Source organism: Anabrus simplex, chromosome 1, assembly GCF_040414725.1.
Source record: "Anabrus simplex isolate iqAnaSimp1 chromosome 1, ASM4041472v1, whole genome shotgun sequence".
NCBI classification, from domain to species: domain Eukaryota; kingdom Metazoa; phylum Arthropoda; class Insecta; order Orthoptera; family Tettigoniidae; genus Anabrus; species Anabrus simplex.
Genome location: NC_090265.1, coordinates 1,506,197,615 through 1,506,224,433, shown reverse-complemented (window position 1 = coordinate 1,506,224,433; position 26,819 = coordinate 1,506,197,615). Strand labels below are relative to the sequence as shown.

The window sequence follows — 26,819 nt, the reverse complement described above, 5'->3', positions numbered from 1 at the left end:
TTCTAATCTTAGATTTTGTTGCACGTTTGAATTCCAAAATCTCCTCAGAAAAATGGTTTTAAACTCCTTGTAATCGTGAAAACTATATTTGAACGCCTGATTCCACAGGTTAGGATTTGAGTTGAAGTGCTTCCCTATCACTCGCTACTTTTTATCCTCAGGTATCCTATTTTCTCTAAAGTACTCTTCCATTTCTCTAAGGAATCTTTTCGGTGATATGCTCGCCGTGTTATAGAAATGTTTCGGCCAGTCGTCATATGTCTTGATGATGTTTATTATTGGTGGATTTCATTACTATTTTCCCTTACCATATCATTATTACTCTGATTGGTTTCAGCTGTCATTGTAGGCGTTACTTCTCTCTCATTTATATGTAATTCCATTGCCCTCTGTCTCTTATCATAATTTGACATGATTGATTTTGTTGCCTGGATCTCATCTTTTATCTCTTGAATTTCTTTCTGAATTCGCCTCAATCCCTGTTCTGTTTTGTCTATCTTCTCATTAGCTTCGTTCTTATTTCATTCTATGTCCTCTTTCATAATGTCTAGTTTATCTCCTATTTGGCCACAAGCTACTATGAAATTTACCTCCATCGACCTTTTTGTTATCTCTACTCTCTCATTTATTGTATCTATCCTCTCTTGGCATTAATCCCATTTTTCTTGAGAGTCAATCTTCAATGCTTCTACATTTTCGGTTAGCCTCTTAATTTCTTCCTCCTTCCAACTTTGAATGTAATTCCGATTCTCTGATAATTTTTCCCTTACCTTATTAACTTCATGTATCTCCTTGTTTTTATTCTCCATCATTTTGATCATTTCGCTGCATAAATTTATTATATCATTCTTGATCTCTACGATTTCTGATCCAACTTTTCCGACTTCTGTCTTTACGATTTCTCTTTGTCTTTCTTCCATATTTATTATTTCTCCCATTTGTCTTTGTTGTAATTCTTCTTGTTTCTGTTGTCCTTCTCTTATATTTTGCTCATCTCTTCGATCATTTCCCGTTGTTTTTCATCCTGTTTTCTAATGATTTCTTTCAATACCTCCAATATACCACTCTGTTCTTCTTTCGCTTTCTCTATTTCTTCTTGATTATTTTTTATTGCCTCTTCCCTCTTCTGCAACTTCTCTTCTTGCTCCTTTTGGTACTCCTCAAATTGCATTCTCATCTGGCTTAAATTCGCCATTTTCTATCTTTCAGTTCTCGAATTATTTTCAAACGCTCTGAAATTCTTATCTTTACTCTATAAATCTCATGCTAACTTATCTCTATATTTCTTAACCACTAAATATTTATTGATTTCAGTTTCTTATGTAATTGGGTTAACTGTCCAGAGTCCACTTCAGATTGATATTTATCATCCCGGTTCTTGTTTTACGGTAGTCGTTGTCCTAAGTATCTCATGCAACTTTAGTTAATTTCAATGCGATTATAAAAAATAATTTATATTGCCTCCTCCATCCATTTATCTCATAAAATCATAAAATTAAGTTTTATATTACATATTCATTTACATTCTTAAATGATTATGCATAGCTGCTACAAGAAATCCTTTCCTTCCCTTTCTTCTGTTTCACTGTTGGACATCAAATTCTCTTCTTCTCTATCTTGCCATCTTTTTCTTCAAGACCCACATTTGGAAATCAATTTTCTTATTTTTTTCATTATAGCTCTTCCATTCTTTTCTGGCTACGTTAGTGCTCACATTTGTTTATACTCTGGCCAGTCTTTTCTCCTTCTATAGCCTCACGTTTGAGAATCAATTTTCTTTTTAATACTCCACGTTGTCTTTTGAGCTCCTTTTCTTGCCTTTTATTTCCTTTTTCTTGCCCCACATTTGGGAGCCAATTTTCTTTTTGTGCCCTTCCTGCGTCCAGGGCGGGTAATGTAAAAGAGTCTCTAGCTAACTATCATCTCAGGGTAATCTATGCATATTTTTATTTTACGTGGGATCCAAGGCAATGTTGATACGCTGATAAATATCTCATTCCCCATTTAATACTGATGTACGAATCCATCTGACATATCATTATAACGTAGAAGTATTAATTACCAAATACCTTAATCCTAATTTGCCTTATTGTTTTTGAAGCTATGTATAACACCTCAAGTATGTCATAACTATTATCATTTATTCAGAAAAATATAATGGACAAAGAAATAAAATTATTGAATTGAAATTATGAAATTAATTAATTAAACCTGCTTTGATAGCAAGAATCATTGTCATTGATCACTGTTAGATCTGTTGCATGTTTAACAAAGTATCAGCACTGAAATGAACTAGTATTTCATTTATACATAATATTAAAAAATAACAAAAATATAGTAAATGCAAACTTGCATGGGAAATTTTTAGGGTTAAATTAAGCTGTTATTCGTATTTATGTACATATTTCACGTCAGTATTGTAGTTCCTCTCTTCTTAGGGCACATACTATATATTGCGTCTCTCTCCAAAGTATCACTGATTTTGAGCTTAAGGATAAAGATAAGTTTCTTATTTTTATAACAAACATGTGCTAATATTCATTTAAAATCGTAATGTCAACCATCCTTGTGTCCTATATTGAGATAATCTTCAATCTTGATCAATTATAACATAAATAATCAACTAGATTCACAAATGTATTAGAAATTTGTCATGTGACCTTGTGTGATTCAATCAAATATATATGGAATACCATTGTCAGAAATACTATGTCACTTCTATCCATTCGGAATTATGTATAGAAAGTAATAATGATTAATCATGACACTTAATGTCTGCCACTCTAGTTAATATTTGAAATTATGTGACTTTACAGTAGAATTACTGAGTTAAAATAGTCAATTAAATGCACTATTCTTTTCATAAGGATTCATTTTGATGATCTACCCTGTTATAATATCTTATAAATATCACAGTACGTCATCACTATCATATACTATGGGTTATCAATCAAAGAAATAATGTAATCGTATAATAAACATAAATGATCCTGGTCTGCATCAATATTTTCTTCTTTCTCTTGAAATATGTCATTTACTTCCATTATATCATCGTAGCAATGCCCGACTCGTTGGCTGAACGGTAAGCGCACTGGCATTCGTTTCAGAGAGTCCGGGGTTCGATTCCCGGCTGGGTCAGGGATTTTAATCTTAATTGGTTAATTCCAATGGCACGGGGGCTGGGTGTGTTGTCTTCATCATCATTTCATCTTCATCACGATGCGCAGGTCACCTACGGGAGTCAAATAGAAAGACTTGCACCTGGAGAGCCGAACGCGTTCTGGGTTATCCCAGCACTAAAAGCCATATGACATTTCATTTCATCGTAGCAATATATATTCTTTCAATTCTTCCATCGTTACATTCATATAACATTGTAATATCTTTCTCTTTTACTATCTCATATCATATCTCTTCAAATTCTTTCAAATATTCCACGTACATAACCTATCTTGATACATAAATAACTTCACTTTCAATTAACCATATCATTGGATCAATGTCTTCATATTTAACATCAACATATCTTCCGTTCACCGTCATATCCATATCTAACCTTAATCTGACTTCTCTCGACAACGTATAACCTGCATATATTAACATAATATTCTGTATTTTATCGAAGATCCTAAAGTATTCTACTTCTAAACACTTCACATATTATATGGTGTAATCTGTTGTGATTTTTTTGTTTAATTGAAATGATATTGTCACACTATTAAATCACATTGCCTAACTGGAGTATGTCTTATTTCTTAAGAAGAATACCTATTTCCACCAATATACCAACACAAATAATAACACGCAAAAATCTAACACAACTTGAATCGTTCTGAAGATATTAACGACCTAGCATGTACTTTCCAACTACAAGCAACCTACATTTTATTTTATCTAGCAATTAAATTAATTTGCCTACAAAACTTATCTTTGACCTTTCGCCCCCGGGATTAGATCATTTCTTGCTCGTCATCTGTAGCTTTGGTTAGTGACCATTCTCCTCCGATAGCCATTGGATTGTCATCTGGGATTGTAGCTCCTCCCTGCTGTCATCTCAGCTCAATTTCATCTGGACAGTCAGCCCCATAGTCTTCTTAGAAACTCATAGCAGGCTTGTCTTGCTCAATTGGAAGATAAAAATGCATAGATGAAAACAGCTGTAACATTTTTATGTGATCAAAGCCTTCTAACATTATTATATCAATGATAATCTATTCAATATTGGTTTATGTAGGTTTAACTTCACGCAGATCTCCAATATGTCTGCTATTGCCTTAATTTTATATGTCACATAGAGTTGTTAAATGAACTGATATATAGAGATGTGTTGTATTGAATTCCTTCTTATCAGAATGAAGGCTTAGACTATGCCGTCTTCTTGATGTTCTGTCTTTCACTCTTTACAATATTTAATGTATATAATGCATTTATTATATTATTATTATTATTAGATTTATGCATTATTCTTTAGTATAATCGCTACAAATATCTCTTATTTCGCTGGATTACTTCAATTTCAATAATTTCAAGATGTGTATTTTGTTTCTCTACCGTAGTATGTCCGCTTTGCTTGAATGCTCGTTCATTTGTATTTTTTTAATAGTGTTGGTTTTAACAATTCGAACTCTTATTTTGTCATAGCCACTGCCATTATGATACTGACCATTTCGACTTCGTGCTGCACCGTATTCCTCTGACATTTTACAAATGGCGCCTGCCGGTCGTGTTGCTCCTCAAGCTGTTGAGAATTTTCAGAAATGTAATAGTTTAATGGAAAGTAGTGAGTGCATAGAATTTAACGACGGGAAGAAGAAGGTGTCAAATACCAGTGGAAGTGTGGATCAGGTCATAGGCCAAAGGAAAAATAATTCGCGAAGTGTTTGTGTATGTGACGCACGCATCGTGCATGCGGAAGCGGGAAAGTGTGTTGACTGTGTTACTTTATTATCCGAATTGGCCTCAAGGGATGAAATTATTCGAATGTTAAGGGAAGACATTGAAAGTATTAAACGTAATAGACTTAGTTTAAATGGTGTGACTGAAGTGCAAACTGAGACATGGTCGGAAGTAAGTACGAGGTGTTGTAACAGTAGGCCTAAAACTAATCATGATCGGGGCGTAGGCCTAGGTATTGAATTAAGGAATAAGTTCCAGGTCCTTGAATCAATTACCGCTAGTGAAGAAGAATGTGTAAAGATTAATAACATTCCAGCCATTACAAGGAAGCCTGCACTGGGGTTGAAGAAGAAAAAATGTAAGGTAGTTGTGTACGGGGATAGCCATGGTCGGGGTATTGCTGTCGAACTTGGTGATATGCTACCGGAGACTGAAGTTGTAGGTTTTGTCAAGCCAGGTGCTCTGTTCAAAGAGGTTCTTCAGTCAGATATGGAAGAGATGGGAACACTTAATGAGAATGACTACGTGGTTATTATGGCAGGGACGAATGATATTGCCAGAAATGAAGCATCAAATGTGATTTCTGGGGTGAAGAAAGCACTTTGCAAATTAAAGACCACCAATGTAATATTATGTAATATTCCACATCGACATGATTTAATTGAATGGTCTTGTGTAAATAAGTTAGTTGATGATACAAACAGGCGGCTACAGAAAATTGTCAAATGCTTTCGAAATACAGAAATAATTGATATGAGCAATATGGATCGAGGATATTTCACAAATCATGGCATGCATCTTAGCAGAAGAGGGAAAAAGCAGCTATGTAATATGATAAGAAAGAAAATACAACAGACTTCAGGAACAACTATCACAACCAATGCCATACCACTGCTGTTCGATAAAGATGAGGAAGTTGCAGAACATTTGCAGGTAATGAAAGTAAGAAGAGTTGAGGAAGTAGTTGAGGTGAGTGCTACCACTAAAGAAGGATGCCTAGGAGAAGAACATCAGCTGAAAGGGATTAATGTGATTCTACCACAATCATCAGAGACAGCAATACCAGAAAGCACTGAGTACTACGGGAAAACTTGTGAGGAAACCATTGAGATCATCAGTAGCAGTCAGTTGGATGAACGAGGAGAGGAGTTACTGGAGAAGTTGGATGTTGGAGCACCATCAGAACGAACTGAAGGAGGGCAAGCTAAACAACCAGAAATAAGAACGTCAAGTAGGACAAGGAAACGACCAGTATTACTAGAGCAGGATTTTTTATGGTAAAAGGTAGCAATAGTTATAATCTAAAGGGAGAGCTAAATTTGTTCCACCAGAATGTTCAATCTTTAAGAAATAAAATTCTAAGTATGGAGGTTCTGTTGGCAGATAACCTACAAGGGTATGATGTTTTATGCTTAACTGAACATTGGTTGATGGAGGATGAGATTTCAAATTTTGTATTAGAAGGTTATGCTCTTGCAAGTAAGTTTTGTAGAAAGAAAATGAAGTGTGGTGGTTCATGTATATATGTGAATAATAATATCAAACGTAAGCAGTTGGATAAATTTGAATATCTGAATGTAGAGGAGCATTTCGAGGCTAGCTTTGTTGAACTAGTAGATTATAAGTTAATACTTATATGCATTTATAGAAATCCTTCTAGTAATGTTGAAACTTTTTATAATAATATTGAAATTATTTTAGATGACCTACAGAATCATAACAAAAATGTAATAATCATGGGTGACTTCAATGTAGATTTTTTAGGGAATAATGGTGGGCGAGATAAGCAAAGGCTAGAAATGTTGTTTTCCTTGTACGGTCTAAAGGCAGTTGTAAATCAACCAACTAGAATATCTGGGGATACAAAGTCAGCAGTAGATCAAGTCGTATTGAATGAGGAAATGTGGAACTATGAAATAGAAGTTTATGATACAGGTTTTTCAGATCATTCTGCTCAAATTGTGCATCTAAATTTTAGGGTAATAGGAAACCATAATTTAAAAAATAACAATGTAATTTACAGGGAAACTAGAATGTGCAACAAGGAAAATATTTCATATTTTAACCAGTTATTGGCCAAGGAAACTTGGGAGAGTGTATATAGAAATAACTCAACTAATGAGGCCTTCAGTGAGTTTTTGGGTTTGTTCGATTATTATTATCAAGTGGCAATACCAGTCAAAAGGATAATTGTAAAGAATTATAGGAATGGGTGGATTACAACAGGAATTAGAAATTCAAGTAGACGATTAAGGTTTTTAAGCAAATGTGTGAAAGGGAGTAACACCTCATCTGAATTGAAGGATTATTATAAGAAGTATAAGAACATATATCAAGAAGTTTTGAAGGCTGCCAAAAGATTGCATAATGAGAATGAGCTAAAAAATTCTAAAAACAGGTCTAAATGTATGTGGAACATTATAAAAAGGGAGAAAGGTACTCTAGTTCCATTAAAAAATAATATTACTCTTACAAATGCAGGGAAAGAAATCAGTGATCCAGAAGAAGTTGCAGAAATATTTAGTAACTATTTTATAGAAGCAGTTTTGAGGTTAACGGAAAATTTTCAAACATCAGTGACAAGAACAAACTTGAATACAGTTCACAGGAATGTATCATCCATGTTTCTTACTCCTGTGACTGAGCAAGAGATAGATAAGATAATAAAACAGATGGGTAAAAAGAAGTCTTCTGGTTTAGATGGTTATTCAAACTACCTTATTCAATGCTGTTACCAATACATAATCAAGCCTCTCTGTTACTTGATAAATTTGTCACTAACCACTGGTAAATTTCCAGACAAATTCAAGGTAACCAAAGTTGTTCCGATACATAAAAAGGGTAGTGAAGAAGATGCTGGTAACTATAGGCCTGTCTGCCTCCCCTCTGTATTCTCCAAAATACTGGAAAGAATTATGTACGATAGACTGTTATCATTCTTAGAGAAGCATAATATATTAGCTGGTTGCCAGAATGGCTTTCGTAAAAATAGATCAACTACCACAGCATTCATTAACTTTATTGAACGGATATATGACACACTAGATGGGAAGGGTGCATGTTTAGGTATTTTCTTGGACTTAACAAAAGCTTTTGATATAATTGACCACAGCTTGCTTTTAGAAAAGTTATACATGTATGGAGTTCGGGGAATGGCCTATGACTGGTTCAAATCATTTTTAGGGGATAGAAGGCAGATTGTTGAAATATCATATACCGGTACTGATTTGAGCAAAAATGTAATTAAGAATGTGTATTCCTGTGCCAGAAACATAGATCATGGTGTTCCACAGGGGTCAGTTTTAGGACCATTATTATTTTTAGTATTTATTAATGATATCGTCCAAATTGTTGATGATATTCAAGGAGTGCAATTAACTTTGTTTGCAGATGATATTACTGTCTTTGTAGCTGATGAAAGTTCTGAAGGGTTAGAATTGAAGGCAGGCAATATAGTGAGTAATATCCTGAGCTGGCTTGAGGATAATAAATTAATTTTAAGTAAACAGAAAACTTCTGTGATTAGATTTCACCATAAGATTAATTTAAATATGGAAGTTAGTCCAATATCATTTGGAGAGACCATAATTGAGTACTCATCATCAACAAAGTTTCTTGGCTTGTGGCTGGATGAATCATTAACCTGGGATAAACATACAGAGTTTATAGGGAAAAAGCTTAGTAGAATTTATTTCATGATAATGTCTTTGAAAAATAGTTTTAATTTAAAGGCTTGCCAAATTATGTATTTTGCATATGTCCATCCCATACTAACCTATGGAATCATTTACTGGGGGAATTCACGATATAGCAAAGTCATCTTTAAGTTACAAAAGAAAATAATTAGAGGAATGGCCGGTGTCGGCAGGAGGACAAGCTGCAAGAAATACTTTAAACTTTATTTTATTTTACCATTGCCTAGCCTTTATATCTTCCATACACTTGTATATATGAAGGAGAATGTAAACAGCTACACCATAAATTCTGATGTACATAGGTATAATACTAGAAATAAACACAGTCTGCACATAGAACCACACAAAACTAAGCTATATGAATCAAGTTTGAGTTATGCAGGAGTACATTTATTTAATAAATTACCAGACTGCATTAAGCAGATAAAACCATGTTCAAAATTTAAGAAAGAATTATTCAAATTTGTTTCTAACCATTGTTTTTATTCTATTGAAGAATACTTAGCTCTTGAAAATTAACTTATGTATCACTTTTTTTTTTTTTTTTTTTAAATCTGTGCCTCTTTACCACATTGTATATTTCTCTTTATTTATCATGGCATGTATGTTACTGTTTTATCCTTTGTTACTGTAAATATGATTATTGACGTGTCCCATATCACTGTATGATCAGTTGGACGAAATAAAATACAATACAATACAATACAACATTTATGCATTGTGTTCAATTTTGTTACCAGTAATCACGTTCATCTCGATCCGACTTAGTTGTACTCTTGGAACAATGAAATGGCACAGTATGTGTTATCGTCGTTGGCTGAAACTCAATCTGAGTATATATAACTTCTTCCTGCATACATCGATCAGTTCAACTCAGTTTATGGATGTGTTTTCAATGACTAAACAGACCAATCCTGGCATAAAACATACGCCCACATAAATCACACTGAATGGATGGAGAAGGGCTTATGTCCACAGTATACTCCATTCAGAATGGTGCATTTTTCAGAAAGACATTGAAACAACAGTAGCCCACATTATAACAATCATAAAGTGTGCTTGTGTTGTCCACAATGTTGTGACAGACAAAGGTGGTGAATATTACCCAGTATTCAGAGAGGTGTGTTTTAATGCACTTCCAGTCATGACTCTACACAAACATAGGAGAAATGGTGCATTAGGCACACATTATGAACACAGGAGATCTAAGATAATTTTGCCAACTATTTAAAAACAAAGACTTTTAAAGGAAGATTATAGAGTCTAAAAGTGTGGTTAAATGATTATAATTTATAAATCATAGTGATAAAAATTGAAAAAAAAAAAAAATACCCCTACATCAACATGTAAACATATATAACCTTATCAGTACTCTGTGTTGTTTTACAAAATATACTTAATTGTTGTATTCATTGCTCTTCATACTTCATCCCACAGCTTCTCAATCGCGCCTGTGTTGTGATAAAGCTCATGCCTAAGATTGCTAAATTGGCAGTCTATCAAGTACTTCATTAATAAGTAGTTCACTTTCCATGATGCAATGTGCAGTCTGCATCTGCCTGCCTCAAGAAAACAAACTAGACTGGTCCAAGTTAACCCGCCCTGTATTGTGGCAGTGCAGCTTCTTTAAGTCGCTGCTTGTTTGTGTGGTCCCGTAACTCATTATGTCCTTGTAGGTCCTACCCTTCCCCAGCCTGGTCCAACCCATGCCATGTCCTGTGTTCACTTGCAACCGCACTAACACATGGCATTGTCACTGTCTGTTGAGCATCAACTGACCTTTGCACTGAGCTTTGATAAGGCCATGATGTTGTACTGTATGAGTGTAGACTCGAATAGCAAGGGCCAAGCATTCTGCAGTCACAATCATTTCTTCAGTTTTGTGCAATGTATTGTAAAATATATTGTATGTCATAGGGCAACTTCTATCAAGTGTTCTAATGATAGTGAATAGTAGAATGTATCTAACATACTGTAATTATGGTAATGATGTTGAATTCTTACATTGATTTCTGTGTTTTTTAATAGCTGAAGCAAGTGAAGAAGAAATGAGAGCAGAGAGAGTCCCTGATCATATACCAGTAGGCAAGGAGCTGCTGTATGTGCAACCTACAGAAGAAGATGTAATTCCTAAGACTGATGATAAAGCTGAAGCTGATGAAGTTGATGAAACTGAGGAATAATTAATTTCAGTATTAGTGCTAACTGAACTGAACATCACAACAATATTAGCTGAAATAAGGCTTTCAAAAAATTCCAGAAACTATTCCAGAAGCTATCTTAATTTATACAATCTTTATATGTAAGTGCGGCCAACATTAAATGTTCAACATACCAGATAAATGCTATGTTTTAGAAGTAATGTACTTCATTCATTTTAACTCATATGATCAATAGGAATATTATGTAGAGAGGTAACATTAGTCAATTTTTAGATAGATTATCTGGCTAGTCAGTTCCATGTAAGAATACAGTATAAGAGAACTCTAATTGATATAATTTCTAAGTAAAAGTATTTTGTTGTTACAGAAGAAATATTCAGAAAAAATTAGAGAAATTACAAAGTTCTCAAATGAAATTTCTGTATTGCCATTTACAGGAAACAAAAGTCTCAGTTTCAGCCAATAAAGCAACTGGCACTGATAACTTTATGCCCCCCCTCAAAGTAGCGGTCATCATCATTATGAACCAACTACACTTTCAAAACTGGAAAGTTACACAGTATCTACAGTCCAAGAATTTCAATCATGTGACAAGCAAGTCAGGTGATTTCTATTATTAGATTTTGTAGAAATTGCCAAGAGTATATTTGATCCACAACTAATCATTTTCCTAGAAAAAAACATGATTTGTATACATGGTTGCTAATTTGCATACATACTGAAATACAGAAAATAATTGATTAATAAAGAAAGTTACATTGCACAATGAAAAGATTAGTAGGTTGTCTAGGGGTAGCATGCCTGACTCTTATTTGGGGTCCCCAGGTTTGATTCCTGGCCAGTTCAGGGAGTTTTGCCTGGATCTGAGGGCTGGTTTGATGTCTGCTCAGCCTATGTGAGGACATTTGAGGAACTATCTGATGGTACAACAATGGCCCCAATCTAGAAAGCCAACAATAACAGTATAAAGGATTTCTCGTGCTGACCACATCTTACCTCGTAATCTGCAGGCTTTCACGCTAAGCAGCGGTCACTTGTTAGGCCAAGGCCTGTCAGGGCTGACATGCCATGAGGTGTTGTTAAAGACAGGAAGAAGAAAGACATCCACAAGTTTTGAAGATACAGAACAGTGGTCAGGTAATGAAACACAATACAGTACAACCCCAGTTAACTGAACTAAAGTGGAGGGGAGCTGTTTAGGATAACAATATTTTCAGTTAAGCCATGAACATCTATTACTAGTTTTTTTTTTTTTTTTTTTTTTTTCTAATTATCTTAATTGCTTCCATCCAAATTTCAGTGCAAAATTCATCAATTCTTCTTTTGACAGTGTTTACAAAGTTATTAACGCAGAGTAATTTAATAGGCCTATATTGATAAAAATAAGGGTAATTCTTTCTTTTAATGGTCAGGCACGATGCCATTTGGCATTTGGTCGAGACTGCTAACGTTTCAGCTAGCCTTCGCACAAAAGAATTACAAATCCAAGTGGGTCCTTCATTCCCCTCTCTACTGCATATTCCAGGTCAAGCCAGGGGGCGTGTGGGCAGGCGGCGAAGCAAGTACTTTTTTTTCTCTGCGTGTTTGGTTCATGTTAGATCTCCCATCATCTGTTCTATCCATCCTCCTCTCTCATCAGGTGTGTCCATGTGTTATGCTTCAGCATGGATCTGACCAATGAGAGAGTGTAAGCTAGTACTGGGCAGTTCTGATTTCCTTGCCTGAATTCATATTTCTGGCCAGAAGATTTTAATGAGCACTAGTGTACATCATTATCAGACCCAAAATTCAATATCATAAGACTACTGCTTGTGTTTACCGATATTTTGGTGACGAAAGAAATAATTCCTTACAACGTTATAAAGTATTTGCATCATAATTAGGTACTTCGGTTTATTATGGTGCAATGTGTAATTGTGTCTAATTGTATGCGACTAAGATGATGTCCAGCGCAACGTAAGTCGTGGATGTTGGTTATTTTGAAGAGATGACACATAGCACAGCTCGCTGTGTTTGTTCAAAAGAAGTAAAGTATGTTGGCAGAAATACTTCTGGGATGATCCGGCGCTTAAAAGCACATCAATGAAGGGGAATCGTCACAGAACACCTCCGGCCCGGTCTGCATCACAAGAAGGTACCCTTTAGACAACAACTGAGAGGTATCCAGGTAGGTGTACATCCTATCTACAGTTATTAACAAATTATAAGGGTTATTCAGCTACAATGTCCACCTGAAATAACTTGTGAAACAAGTAAGACATTGAAATTCTGTTTTCACTTTTGTTAACGGTATTAAGGAGCTCATAGTTCAACATGCAGTGCTTTCCTAGGCTTTTGACAAAATGTATCGGCACATACATTTCCATATGAGAACTGCTGCTGATCATTATTTGAGAAGCCTTTCTCATTAAGTTGACGAAGTTCAGTTCGTGTCTGCAAGCCGTGCGGAACGATACCTTGTGTGTGAGTCGCATTCGTGTATGGCGGTTGGTGATTAGTCTTCTCGTGTGTGTGTAGGGAGTGGATAGTACGCTATGGCTGCCTCCATTGGGGGGCTTACGCCAATTACAACTGATAATTTAATAGCGGAGAGTGAAATTGAAGTTCAGATGAAGGAGGAATCCATATAGGATGAATCTTTAGAGTCAGTGCAGTTAACACAACCCAATTCAAACGCCAGTGATCAACAAGGTCCACCTTCTGCAATCCAGAATCGTTCTACTGAGCACCAGCAGGAGCAGCGTTCGGAGGCACAACCAGCGCACAATATACTTTAGTATTATAACAACTTTCACTATGGTCCCTTTATAGTTTTCGTGGAATCAACCGCGGACAAGAACATAGGTCAGTTACATCCTATGGCCCTTGGGCGTCGGTTTCACGAGCAAGATTTAAATGTTAAATCAATTCAAAGAAAAAGCAGAAATAGGATACAAGTGACTTTTCATACAGCCACACAAGCTAAGGCGTTTTTGTGCAATTCAATATTGGAAACATTAAAAACTAAGGCCTATATTCCCTCATCACAAGTTCTCCAAGTGGGTATAATACGTGGTGTCGATAAGAATCTTACACATGATGAATTCTCCACCAATTGGAAGCTCCAGTTCCTATAAAGTCAGTCCAACGGCTCAATCGTAAAGACGTACAGAATGACGTAATAGAGTATCTCCCTACCGGATCTGTTAAGATTATTTTTCGTGCACAATCTCTCCCACAACAAGTGGCTTTATGTAAAGTGTATTTGGAAGTCAAACTTTTTATCTTTTCTCCTATTCGTTGTAGAAAGTGTCAGAGATATGGCCTCACAGAAAAACAATGTCAGGCAAAAAATCCCAGATGTGGTAAATGTTCGCAGTCACATCCTACCAATCAGTGTTCAGAACAATTTATTAAGTGTGCCTATTGTAAGAGAGACCATCTCACGGGATCTTCTGAATGCCCAGAACAAAAATACCAAGTTCAAATTAAAAGAATAATGAGTATGGAACAAATTTCATTTCCTGAGGCAAAAGCTAGGGTAGCGCTTCCGGTGTACTATCCGGATCAACATCCTACTCAGTTTCCTCCATTAGCACAGGAGAGTAGGTCACCCCCTCCAGAAAATCCACGTAAACGGAAGTTCACTCAGGTAGTCATGCAGTCTCAGCCCCCTACATCCGAGCCAGGATATGACAGAAAAGGTTATCTATCCATTATTCGTAATGAAAATATTCCTTCCGAGCGGATATCTCCGACTCCAAGTACATCACAAGCAACTGAGCCAGTGTTAACTACTAATCTTTCTTCTCAACATCAAGTTCAGAAAGATATGTCAACCTCGCAGGTCCCAAATTTTCCTCCAACGAAAGTTCACCATCCAAACGAAATACAGTGCATCCTCTCAATGTTACTACAACTCTTAGGACACAAACCACAATTCAGTCATGTTATTTATAAATTAAGAGATCACATAGCACATATCCTTACAGATTATGATAAACATTCTTCACCAGGCGAGTTGGCAGTGCGCGTAGAGGCGCGCGGCTGTGAGCTTGCATCCGGGAGATAGTAGGTTCGAATCCCACTATCGGCAGCCCTGAAGATGGTTTTCCGTGGTTTCCCATTTTCACACCAGGCAAATGCTGGGGCTGTACCTTAATTAAGGCCACGGCCGCTTCCTTCCAACTCCTAGGCCTTTCCTATCCCATCGTCGCCATAAGACCTATCTCTGTCGGTGCGACGTAAAGCCCCTAGCAAAAAAAAAAACATTCTTCAATGGAATGCTAGGAGTTTCATTCCCAAAAGGCACGAACTCCAAATTCTAATTCAAGAATCCCAGGCTAATCTTATAATTTTACAAGAAACTTGGCTTAAACCTAATTCTCATTTTCGAATATCAGGTTATCAAATAATAAGACCTGATGGTGATGGGTATGATGGCGTAGCTACATGTATACAGAATTCCTTAAGTTATACTCCTATAACAATTCAAAATCTCATACCGCACACTTATGTCATAGGACTCATTTATAATAATATTTACTTCATTAATTTTTATTGTACATCACACATCTATATCACACAGCATCAATGGTCACATTTTTTCGCGCAGTTTGACCAAGTGCAACATGCTTTTGTTTTTGGTGATTTTAATTCTCACCATTCTGAATGGGGAGGCTCAGCGGACACAACAAAAGGATCAAATTTGCTATTAATGTCCAATAGACACAATTTTTGAATCCTTAATGACGGCTCTCCAACTCGTCTCTCACCCCCAGGTTCACGGTCCCATCTACCACATGGCATCCCTTAGTGGATACCCATACTAGCGATCATTTCCCCATCCTCATCACTTATGGTCTTAGTAAAGTTGTCACAACATTGCGATCAAAGAATGCAGTAAGTAATACACGCTCCTATAATAATTTTAATCCCCAAATATATTGTGAATATGTAAATCAAGTATTGCAAAGTGAACGTAGTAATATGATAACATTTCCTTCCCTATTCACCTTTTTGACTAAATATTTAAATACCAATCATCCCTATAAACCAATCACGACAACTAGACCTCCCCCATCTCCATCAATTAAATGGTGGGATAAAGAATGCCATGATCTCATTTCTCGGCGTAAACCATCATTTAAATTGTATCGTCAAGCTATGACACAAAATAATTATTTGCAATTAAAGAAACATATAGCTAAAACCAAACTCATTTTTAATTTCAAGAAGCGAAGTGCATGGCAATCATTCTTATCATCTTTAACATCCCATATACCTCCTGCTTAATAATGGAATGCAATACGCATGATAACATGCACATTTCAGCATCAGGCTCAGTATTCTTTTCCACAATCTATTCTAGAGGATTTTCTACAATCCATCACTCCAGATTCTACGTTACCCCCTTTTATTTCTCTGGCAACACAAGATCATCGTCATCTTTCTATTTTAATGCAACCTATAACATACCATGAACTTCAAACTGTGATATCAACTACCAATAGTTCCTCGCCTGGACCGGATGCCATTACATATAATATGATTAGACTACTCCATTCATAGGCTCAATTTCTCCTCCTCCAGTATTTTAATGATATCCTAAATTCAGTTCATGTGCCCGTGCAATGGAACAATTTTTTGTAACACCAATACTAAAACCTCAAAAATGCCCAGACGCTCCAGAACATTTCTGGGGAATAGTTTTAAGTTCGTGTATCCGCAAAACATTTTGCAAAATCTTACTTTGAAGATTAGTGTGGTCATTAGAGTTCTATAACATTTTTCCTAAGTACCAATTTGCCTTTATACAAGGATGTAGTACGCAAGATCCACTTACTATATTTATCCTCGATATTTTGTCAGCCCGATGGAGGAAGCAACCAACCATCGCTATATTCTTGGATATAAAGGGTGCATATGACTCTGTTTTACTACATATTTTATGGGAAAAATTATCTAGGCATGGCTTTCCCTTTAATTTCATTTCTCTGCTACACCAATTATTTACTAATTGCAGAATAACCCTTAAATCGGCACAATACCAAATTCCTAGTCGCCAGACATCTCGTGGATTACCCCAGGGTTCCATATTAAGTGGAGTATTATTTGCATTATACATGCAAGAATTGGAATCAATTATAACTCCATTCGCACGTATATTAGCTTTTGCAGATGATCTAGTAATTTATTTTTCCCATACCAACATTGAAGAATGCAGGAGAACGTTATCGCAGGTCATGAGCAATGTTTTTCAGTGGTTAACTTCTCACGGCCTCCAACTCTTGATTCCAAAGTGTGCAGTTATGATTTTTACTTCCAAACGAATAATTGATAAAAACCCAATCAGTTTTGACGGATATAGCATCCCATTTTCCACTCAGCATACCTATTTAGGTATATGTCTAGATTGCAAACTTAATTGGAATTCGCAGATCCAGAGGTTACATCAAAAGCGGAGGCTTATCTGAAAATTCTGAACACTGTAACTAGGCGTCACTGGGGAGCAGATCCTTCATCCGCACTACAGCTGTATCAAGCCACAATCCGTTCTTACTTGGATTATAGTGCGTATACAATTGACCTAGCACCCAAACACTCTCTCTCTAAATTGGACAGAATACAATATTCCGCATTACGAACTAGCATGGGTGCCCTTAAAACTAATCCCACAAATGCACTGTTAGTTGAGTCAAATGAACCACCTCTTCACATTCGTCGGTTAATGTTAGCAAAAAAATATATTCTCAAACTAACAGCTCGTTCGAAATTCATTATTATCCCCAAAATGAAACTATTGTATGAATATTATCAACAATGTCCACCTAAAAACGGTCGATATCCAGCGATATATGTGGCATACTGTACCAGTAAAAGAGCCTGACTTTAAGATTTATTTTTAACGCAAGCATGGAATAGTTCTCAGGGCTAAACTGGATGAATAATAGCTAGGGCTTGGTACAGGAGGCAGGGTCCTATCTACAAGAAAAATTTGAATCTGATTTGATAAGAGTTTATTCATGTAATGCATGATAAATTGCACATCACCTCATGGTAGATAGGGGTTGTCTTCCACATTGTCCTTTAAATGGCCCGGGTCTCCAGCTCACCAGGCCGCACCGGCTGGAACACGTTCCAGAAGATGCCCAAGTACTCCGTCAAGATGCGGACGGACCATCCAGGTTGGCTGCACGGAATACGCCTCAAGTTCCCGATGCTCGTGATGACCTCCGCTGGTTCCTGACGATGTTGAGGGTAATCACATTACCCAAGTACAATGACGTTGATAGAATCAATGCAAACTCCGAAAATGTGCTCTTCGTCACTCGCAGAATAAATCAAAGTTCATGAAAACCTTGAGTAATGAGTTTTCTCACCACTAGTAAAATCACGAGACAAAGTTCATAAAGACTTTCAAGAATCCACCTTTTAACACTCATGGAAGTGACAAGTCCGTGATCATGAAGGCTTTCAATAATGTTATAGTTCATCAATGAAAAAATTACAAGTCTTCAAGTAATCACTGGCAAAGATCACAAGTCTATGCTCATGGAAACTTCGAATAAATTTTTAGAATTCATCACTCGTGAATATTACAAGTCTTTGAATAACCACTGGCAAAAAGTTAGAGTCCAACACTGCTAAATATGACAAATCTTTAAATAATCACTGGCGAAAAATTAAAGTCCAACACTGGTAAGTATGACAAGTCTTTAAATAATCACTGGCAAAAAATTAAAGTCCAACACTGGTAAATATTACAAGTCTTATTGGCGAAAAATTAGAGTTCAACACTCGTAAATACTTAGAAAAATTCAGAGTTCTTTAACACTCGTAAACATTGCAAGTCCCATTTATAAAGACTTAGAAAAATTCAGAGTTCCTCAGTGAGACTATAACCACATGAAGATAGCTTCCGACGATAATGGCACCGAGTAGAGCCATGCTGACTACTCGACTGTCACTGATAGACTGAGATATCAGGCTATATTGAGCTCTCCTTATATTTGGTTTGGGGACATTACGTCACATATGCCGTGAAGCTGGTTATCTCCTGAATCCCTCGACGGATTTTCTTGAAATTCAAGCATTGCGACGTTTATGAAATTCCCTTTAATATGACATGTTGATCAAGTCACTACCACAATTATTATAGGAGTTTTAAATTTTTTCTCCATCGAATGTTCCGGAAGGTGTGACGCTTGAATCTGGAACATACGAGTTCAGGCTAGCTGCACGTGGCATGACAGGCGGGTGATCAAACTAGCCCCTGCGGCTACGTCACGCATACAGCTGTTCTCAGCTTGCTCGCTCGTCTTGCTGAATGTAAACAAACCAGGCTTGCACGGAGTAACATGCGTGGTGATAAAATACGATCAACTCTCAAAAAAATATGCATGTACAGGTCGTAACCGGTACATATCCCTCCTTCTCAGGGAAAAAGAAAATACTATGAGGATTTTCTTTTAGTCTCTTTTCACTCAAAGTATTTTTTGAGATTGGAAGCATTGTAGATGCCTTCAAGGCTGCCATCTAGTCTAGTGATCTTGTAGGCACCGTTGTCCAAAGATTCAGAAATTCTGAAAGGGCCAAAATACAAGGGACAGAATTTTGTGTAGATCCTCAATTCTGGACGAGACATCGCAGGTTTTCGAATCAACACCTTGTCTCCCACTCGTAAGGGTAGTCTAAACTTATGATTCCTATTCCTTCGTTGTCTGATGTCTGCAGCATGCCTTAATTTCCCTAAGGCTTTAGCGATTCTCGCTTCTTGATCGATTGCTGCATCTGGCGAAGCAGGGAGAATAGCATCCCACAGACGATGAGGAATATGCCCATGATGCACCAACATTGGAATATCTCCAGTAGATTCGTGGACAGTGGAGTTGACTATCTTCTGCATAACTGGAAGCACATCAATCCATTTCCAGCATTCTTCCTGGCAGTACACCCGACAGAATCTGGCGATCTCGCTCATCAATCGCTCAGCAGGGTTGGCTTCTGGATGACGAATGGAATTCATGATGTGATGAATTTCCAACTCCTGTATAGCTGCCTGGAACTCTGCGGACGTGAACTGGCTTCCATGATCTGTCAGCAGGAATGTAGGTTTCCCCATCTCAGGAAAGACATTTCTGCGAAGTCTCCTTAAAATATTCCCGGTGTTTTCCTTCTGGATAGGCAACAACATGGTGAATTTCGAGAAGACGTCGACGATGACCAAGGCGTGCTTGTTACCTCTGGTTGCCTTTGGAAGTGGGCCATACAGATCAAGTGCCATCACTTCCTGCAGCTTCTCTGTGATGATAGGCCTTGGATATTCCCTCATAAGGTAATTGTTCGGTTTAATCCGTTGGCATAAGTCACAGATTCTTATGATCCTTCTAACATCATTCCGGAGGTACTCCCAGATGAATCTTTCCTTAATTACACTGGCCACTTTATTCACTCCAGCATGTCCTGTGATGAAGTGGCAATGCCAGATGATGGCTTCCCGAAATTTAGCCGGGGCATAAATCCGTTTAGTGGTCCTGGTTGCGTCAACGTATTTATAGAGTAGGTTGTTGTCCCATGAAAAAGATTGGGCTGCCTGCTTAATCTGGGCATAGTCTGGATCGTGCTGTGGAATCGCTCCTTCACAGAAACGAATGATTTCTCTTAGCCTAGGATCTCTCCGCTGGGCTTGGGCTAGATACCGAAGTCTTCTCCAAAACTCTTCGTCATCCCGACCAGTAACTGAAATCGGACAGGCTATGGCTGCATCTGTGGGATTCCAGCTGAGGGCGTCGGCTTGTACATTCTTCTTTCCAGACCGATGCACAATGGAGACATTGAATTGCTGTATAAATAGTGCCCATCTGGTGACCCGTTCATTTGTGAGGTCGGTAGATAGGATGAAAGTTAGTGCCTTGTGGTCTGTATAAATGGTGACTGGAAACCCAAAGACAACCTTTTTCCAATATAAAAGCGAATATACAATAGCCAGGGCTTCTAGCTCTGTAATGGTGTACGATTTTTCATATGTCCTTAGCTTCCGACTTACGAACGCAATGAACAGCTTAACATCGGGCTTATTAGGATCGACTTGGTAGAGAACGGCTCCGATCCCTATCTTACTGGCATCACATTCAATATGGAAAGGCCATTCATAATTAGGATAACAGAGCTGCACATTATTTCTGAGCATCCTTTTAGTGGCAATAAAGAATTGCTCACATTCTGTGGTCCATTTCCATCGATTATTTTTCTTCAATAATTCCTGGAGAGGCACTACAGTCTCTGTGTACCGAGGACAATGTTGCGAAAAGAATTGGCAAAGTCCAAGGAATTGCCGAACTTGCTTAATCCTGCATGGCCTAGGAAAATCCACAATGCATTGAATTTTGGCAGGATTTGGGCGGATGTCCTCTCCGCTAATGACATGCCCTAGAAAAAGAACTTCTGTCTTGAAAAACTGGCTTTTTTTTCAAATTAATTTTAAAGTTCTTTTCTCTCAATTCTTTGAGTACAGTGTGTACATCATCTAAGTGCTGCTCCCAGGTATCGGATGCTACCAAGATATCGTCGACGTAAATGGTAATAATAATAATAATAATAATAATAATAATAATAATAATAATAATAATAATAATAATAATAATAATTTCGTGTGGCTATTTCTAGCCGAGTGCAGCCCTTGTAAGGCAGACCCTCCGATGAGGGTGGACGGCATCTGCCATGTGTAGGTAACTGCGTGTTATTGTGGTGGAGGATAGTGTTGTGTGTGGTGTGTGAGTTGCATGGATGTTGGGGACGGCACAGACACCCAGCCCCCGAGCCATTGGAATTAACCAATGTAGGTTAAAATCCCTGACCCGGCCGAGAATCGAACCCGGGACCCTCTGAACCAAAGGCCAGTACGCTGACCATTCGGCCAACGAGTCGGACAACGTAAATGGTGGCAATGGCCTTTACTTCATCAGATAATTGGCTCTCCAATACTCTTATCAAGACGGCTCCCGAGTTCTTGATGCCAAAGGGCAATCGATTGAAGACATATGTGATATTATCAAAGATAAATACCGTGAAGAGCCGGCTGTGTTCGTCTAGTACGATATGGAAGTAAGTCAATGCCTGAAAATTTTTTTCTCCAAAAAATCGCTTAATGACATCTTTAAATGGAGGAGGGTGGTCATACTCAAGGACCAGTCGGTCATTCAAGGCACGAGCATCCAAACATAAATGAAGATTACCATCGGGTTTCCTTACTATGGTGAGTGGATTAATATAGGGTGTAACGCACTTTGAGATAATTCCGTCAGCCTCCATCTGCCGAATTAGTGTCCTGGTTTCATCCATGTACTTCTCAGGTACCGGGTATGGCTTGCGTTTATAGGGCGAAGTATCCTTGACGTTGAAGTGGTATTTAAAATTCTTAATCTCTCCAGGCTTCTCATCGAAGACGTCCGGATAGGTCTGATATATGTCTTCCTCCGCTGCTGCTATGTTGGGGTGGTAATCTGGGGCTTCAGTTACACTGAAGATGTAGGTGAGAAAATCAGGCCCTTTGTCATTCAAAATTTCATCGATGGGTCCCTCCTCATTGGGATCACCATCTACCATAGACATTGGTCCCTCTTCTTCTTCTTCTTCTTCTTCTTCTTCTTCGGGATCACCCTCTTCTTTCAGTACCTGGTCGACTGGGGCGGCATCGCCAATCACACCATTGACTTGTGTACGGGGTATATCAATCCCTTGAAGTCTGAAATCTTCACCGTCAAGCAGCTGTAACTCTACAGATCCAATCCTACATAGATGAATAGTGTTGGCAGAATAGTCAATGGTAGCCTTATATTTAGACAGAAAGTCTGAACCCAAGATAAGGTTAAACTTCATAGGCGAGACTATCAGGAAAATATGTTCACACACTTCTTCGTTGATAGCAAACTCAAGGAAGACTTGTTGCTTACATTTGATATTCCTGTCAGGAATAATGCCCTTAATCCTAACGTGTGCTACCGGCAAAATGAGAAGGTTACATCGATCCTTGATCAATATTATCAACTTGTCAGAAATTAGGGAAACTTGAGTTCAAGAGTCCACTAGCGATGACACTTGGAATTCCCCAATGGTAATATTGATGATGGGTAAACTTCATTGAACATGTTGACGAATGGGTAATTCGTCTTCAAATACGAAGTCGTCATCAATGTGCCAATCATTTATTATGTCTACATGAAATGACCCGACCTCCTCATTTTCAGGCAATCTTATTTCTGAAAAATTTAAGTTTTTTTGGCAACAGCACCTGTGGACTCTGGATTTTGACCAAAGGTGTTGTTTCTTTTATGGTATTCTTGGTATTCAAGAGAAGTAGCTCCAGGTTGATGACCCTTTTGTTTCATCTGATGGAGGTAGTCCTGCGTTTCCTTCCATCGTTGGTGCAAGTCAGAATTGTTTGATTCTCTACTCTCTTGTTTTTTTTCTTGTTTTAACCAAGTAGGTTTGGTTTGGTAGGGCGTCTGGCCACGGTATGGGCGTTTCCTAAACCCTCTATACCGCGGAGGTGAAGATGGAGTATCTCTCTCTTCCCTTCTATCTGCTCGTTTGGGACTTTGTTGCGGTTGTTCAGAAGTATTAACCTGAACTGGATGGGCGGCTACGTCCTTACTCTTGCTCGGTTTCAAAGTTCCCTGCGCATGAGCAGTATCAAGACGTCGCAATACGGCATGTAATTGATCCAAGTTCTGAATGTTCGCTGCTACTAAGATCTCTTGAACGTGAGAAGGATACTGTAACATAATGACCTGTATGAGTTCCTTCTCAGGCAAAGGAGGGTCTAAGTACTGCATCTTCTTCAACTGAGATAATAAAAAATCTGCGTATCGAGAGGTGTTAATGGAGGTGTTATACCTTCTCGAATATAGTTGAAGTTTGATAAGGTGTTGAGTTTCTGCGTTCCAAAAACATTCAATTAAAGCTTTCTCAAAGTCAGAGTATGTCTTGAAATTAGATTTGAATACGGAATACCAGGAAAGAGCCTTGCCTGCTAATAATTGGGCAACTGTTCTTAGCTTTCTATCCTCACTAATCTTGTGCTCTTGAAAATATTCCACTACATTGATTAGAAACTCTTTAGCCATGTAATCTTCTTTACCGGAAAATTTAGTAGGTTTTTCCTCTTGAATTTTAACGATAGTTGTCTGGTATGATGTCTCTCCGACTCCCTCTATCGAACTATGAATAGGTCTGAACGTATCTCGAGATTCAAGATTAACGACCTTAGTGGCTAGTTGTTCGAGATTACTCTTGACATCCCCCAACTGGAGTTGGACTATTCCTTCGACTTGTTTGACATCGTTCTTTAATTCAGTTTTAAGTTCAACATCTTTACAAATACGACTAATTTGTGTGGTCGTATTATCGGCTGCGGAGTGAACCGTTTGTCAAATTCGCCCTGCTTAGCTTTTAATAAAGTAATTTCGTTTCCAACTCTGGAAATGTCATTCTTAACCGTGTCTCTAAGAGTATCTTGGACAGAAACAATGTTAGCCTGCATTTGCGAGAGCTGACCATGTGACTCCTGAAATTCGGCCTTAAAATCCTCAATGTCCTGCGAAAGCTGTTGGACTGAAGGAAGAACCTTCTTCAAATCCTTCTTAACGATTTCTATAACTTGGTCTTTAACAGTGTTTTTCATTTCTTCGATATTACGAGTTAGCTTAGCTGAGAGTTAATTTCAGTGAATCGGTCATCTATTTTCTTATTGGACTCTGTGAATCTTTCTTCTATCCTAACACTTGCTTGATTGAAACGCGATTCTAAGTTCGCATTCATTTCATTGAATTGGGATTGAACCACGTCATGTAAGCGCTTATCTAACCTGGCGTCAGCTTCAGCTAACCGCCTGTGTAAGTTGGCAAGAGTGGCATTAGATTCAACATTTGCTTGGGCTAAGTTATTTAAACGTTGGTCTACATTAGCAAGATTAGCATTAGTCTGAACATTAGCCTCAGCTATGCTAGAAAGATTAGTATTAGTTTCGGTAATACGTCTCTCTAAGCTAGCACATGTTGCAGTAAGCCTAGTCTCTAAATTGGCGTTAACCTCATCCATATTAAGCCTAAGGGCTTCAATTGCTGCTAGTAAATTATCCATATTTATGGCAATTTTAATACCTCAAAATATGACACTTAGAAATTTTCAATCATAAATTGAAATACCAGTGACTTTAAAAGTTCAAAAGCACTCAGTTCAGCATATACCAACACATAGAAAATCAACCATATGACAAGAACACATAAAACACAAATTGTTTGCCACGTCCAGGGCATAAGTTTCACTTTGTAAGAAGAAACACCACGTCCAGGGTGTTGTGATTGTCTCTTACTTGATAGCACTGTTAACCTAGCTATCGTGCCCCAACGTGTAGGGTGCCACGTATATTACCCTCCTCTCTGTACCAGTAAAAGAGCCCGACTTTAAGATTTATTTTTAACGCAAGCATGGAATAGTTCTCAGGGCTAAACTGGATGAATAATAGCTAGGGCTTGGTACAGGAGGCAGGGTCCTATCTACAAGGAAAATTTGAATCTGATTTGATAAAATTTTATTCATGTAATGCATGATAAATTGCACATCACCTCATGGTAGATAGGGGTTGTCTTCCACATTGTCCTTTAAATGGCTCGGGTCTCCAGCTCACCAGGCTGCACCAGCTGGAACACGTTCCAGAAGATGCCCAAGTACTCCGTCAAGATGCGGACGGACCATCCAGGTTGGCTGCACGGAATACGCCTCAAGTTCCCGATGCTCATGATGACCTCTGCTGGTTCCTGACGATGTTGAGGGTAATCACATTACCCAAGTACAATGAGGTTGATAGAATCATTGCAAACTCCGAAAATGTACTCTTCGTCACTTGCAGAATAAATCAAAGTTCATGAAAACCTTGAGTAATGAGTTTTCTCACCACTAGTAAAATCACGAGACAAAGTTCATAAAGACTTTCAAGAATCCAATTTTTAACACTCATGGAAGTGACAAGTCCGTGATCATGAAGACTTTCAATAATGTTATAGTTCATCAATGAAAAAATTACAAGTCTTCAAGTAATCACTGGCAAAGATCACAAGTCTATGCTCATGGAAACTTCGAATAAATTTTTAGAGTTCATCACTCGTGAATATTACAAGTCTTTGAATAATCACTGGCGAAAAGTTAGAGTCCATCACTGCTAAATATGACAAGTCTTATTAGCGAAAAATTAGAGTTCAACACTCGTAAATACTTAGAAAAATTCAGAGTTCCTCAACACTCGTAAATATTGCAAGTCCCATTTATAAAGACTTAGAAAAATTCAGAGTTCCTCAGTGAGACTATAACCACATGAAGATAGCTTCCGACGATAATGGCAGCGAGTAGAGCCACGCTGACTACTCGACTGTCACTGATAGACTGAGATATCAGGCTATATTGAGCCCTCCTTATATTTGGTTTGGGGACATTACGTCACATATGCCGTGAAGCTGGTTATCTCCTGAATCCCTTAACGGATTTTCTTGAAATTCAAGCATTGCGACGTTTATGAAATTCCCTTTAATATGACATGTTGATCAAGTCACTACCACAATTATTATAGGAGTTTTAAATTTTTTCTCCATCGAATGTTCCGGAAGGTGTGACGCTTGAATCTGGAACATACGAGTTCTGGCTAGCTGCACGTGGCATGACAGGCGGGTGATCTAACTAGCCCCTGCGGCTACGTCACACATACAGCTGTTCTCAGCTTGCTCGCTCGTCTTGCTGAATGTAAACAAACCAGGCTTGCACGGAGTAATACGCGTGGTGATAAAATACGATCAACTCTCAAAAAAATATGCATGTACAGGTCGTAACCGGTACAGTACGCAGAACTGCAGCATATTCAAGACTCGGTATGAAGAACACCACAGTTAATCATGTACTCATATTACTACGATACCCTTAGTTTTAAACCTCAAATAATCATCCCTTCTTTTAACCTATCACCCCACCCTTCTCAGAGTACAGAGACAAATATGCCATTTCGAAAAAAACTTACAGCATCACCAAATCTACAAGA

General features: G+C 37.8%; 1 protein-coding gene across 1 annotated transcript in view; it reads left to right on the top strand.

The window, feature by feature from the left end:
• LOC136879788 (uncharacterized) overlaps positions 1-10,899 on the top strand; it is a 206,742-nt gene extending 195,843 nt beyond the window's left edge. The window contains exon 9 of the mRNA XM_067153256.2: positions 10,620-10,899. Within this exon, the coding sequence (XP_067009357.2) occupies positions 10,620-10,774 (155 nt within the window). The 3' untranslated portion in view covers positions 10,775-10,899. The remainder of the gene's footprint in view (positions 1-10,619) is intronic.
• Positions 10,900-26,819: the final 15,920 nt, after the last annotated feature.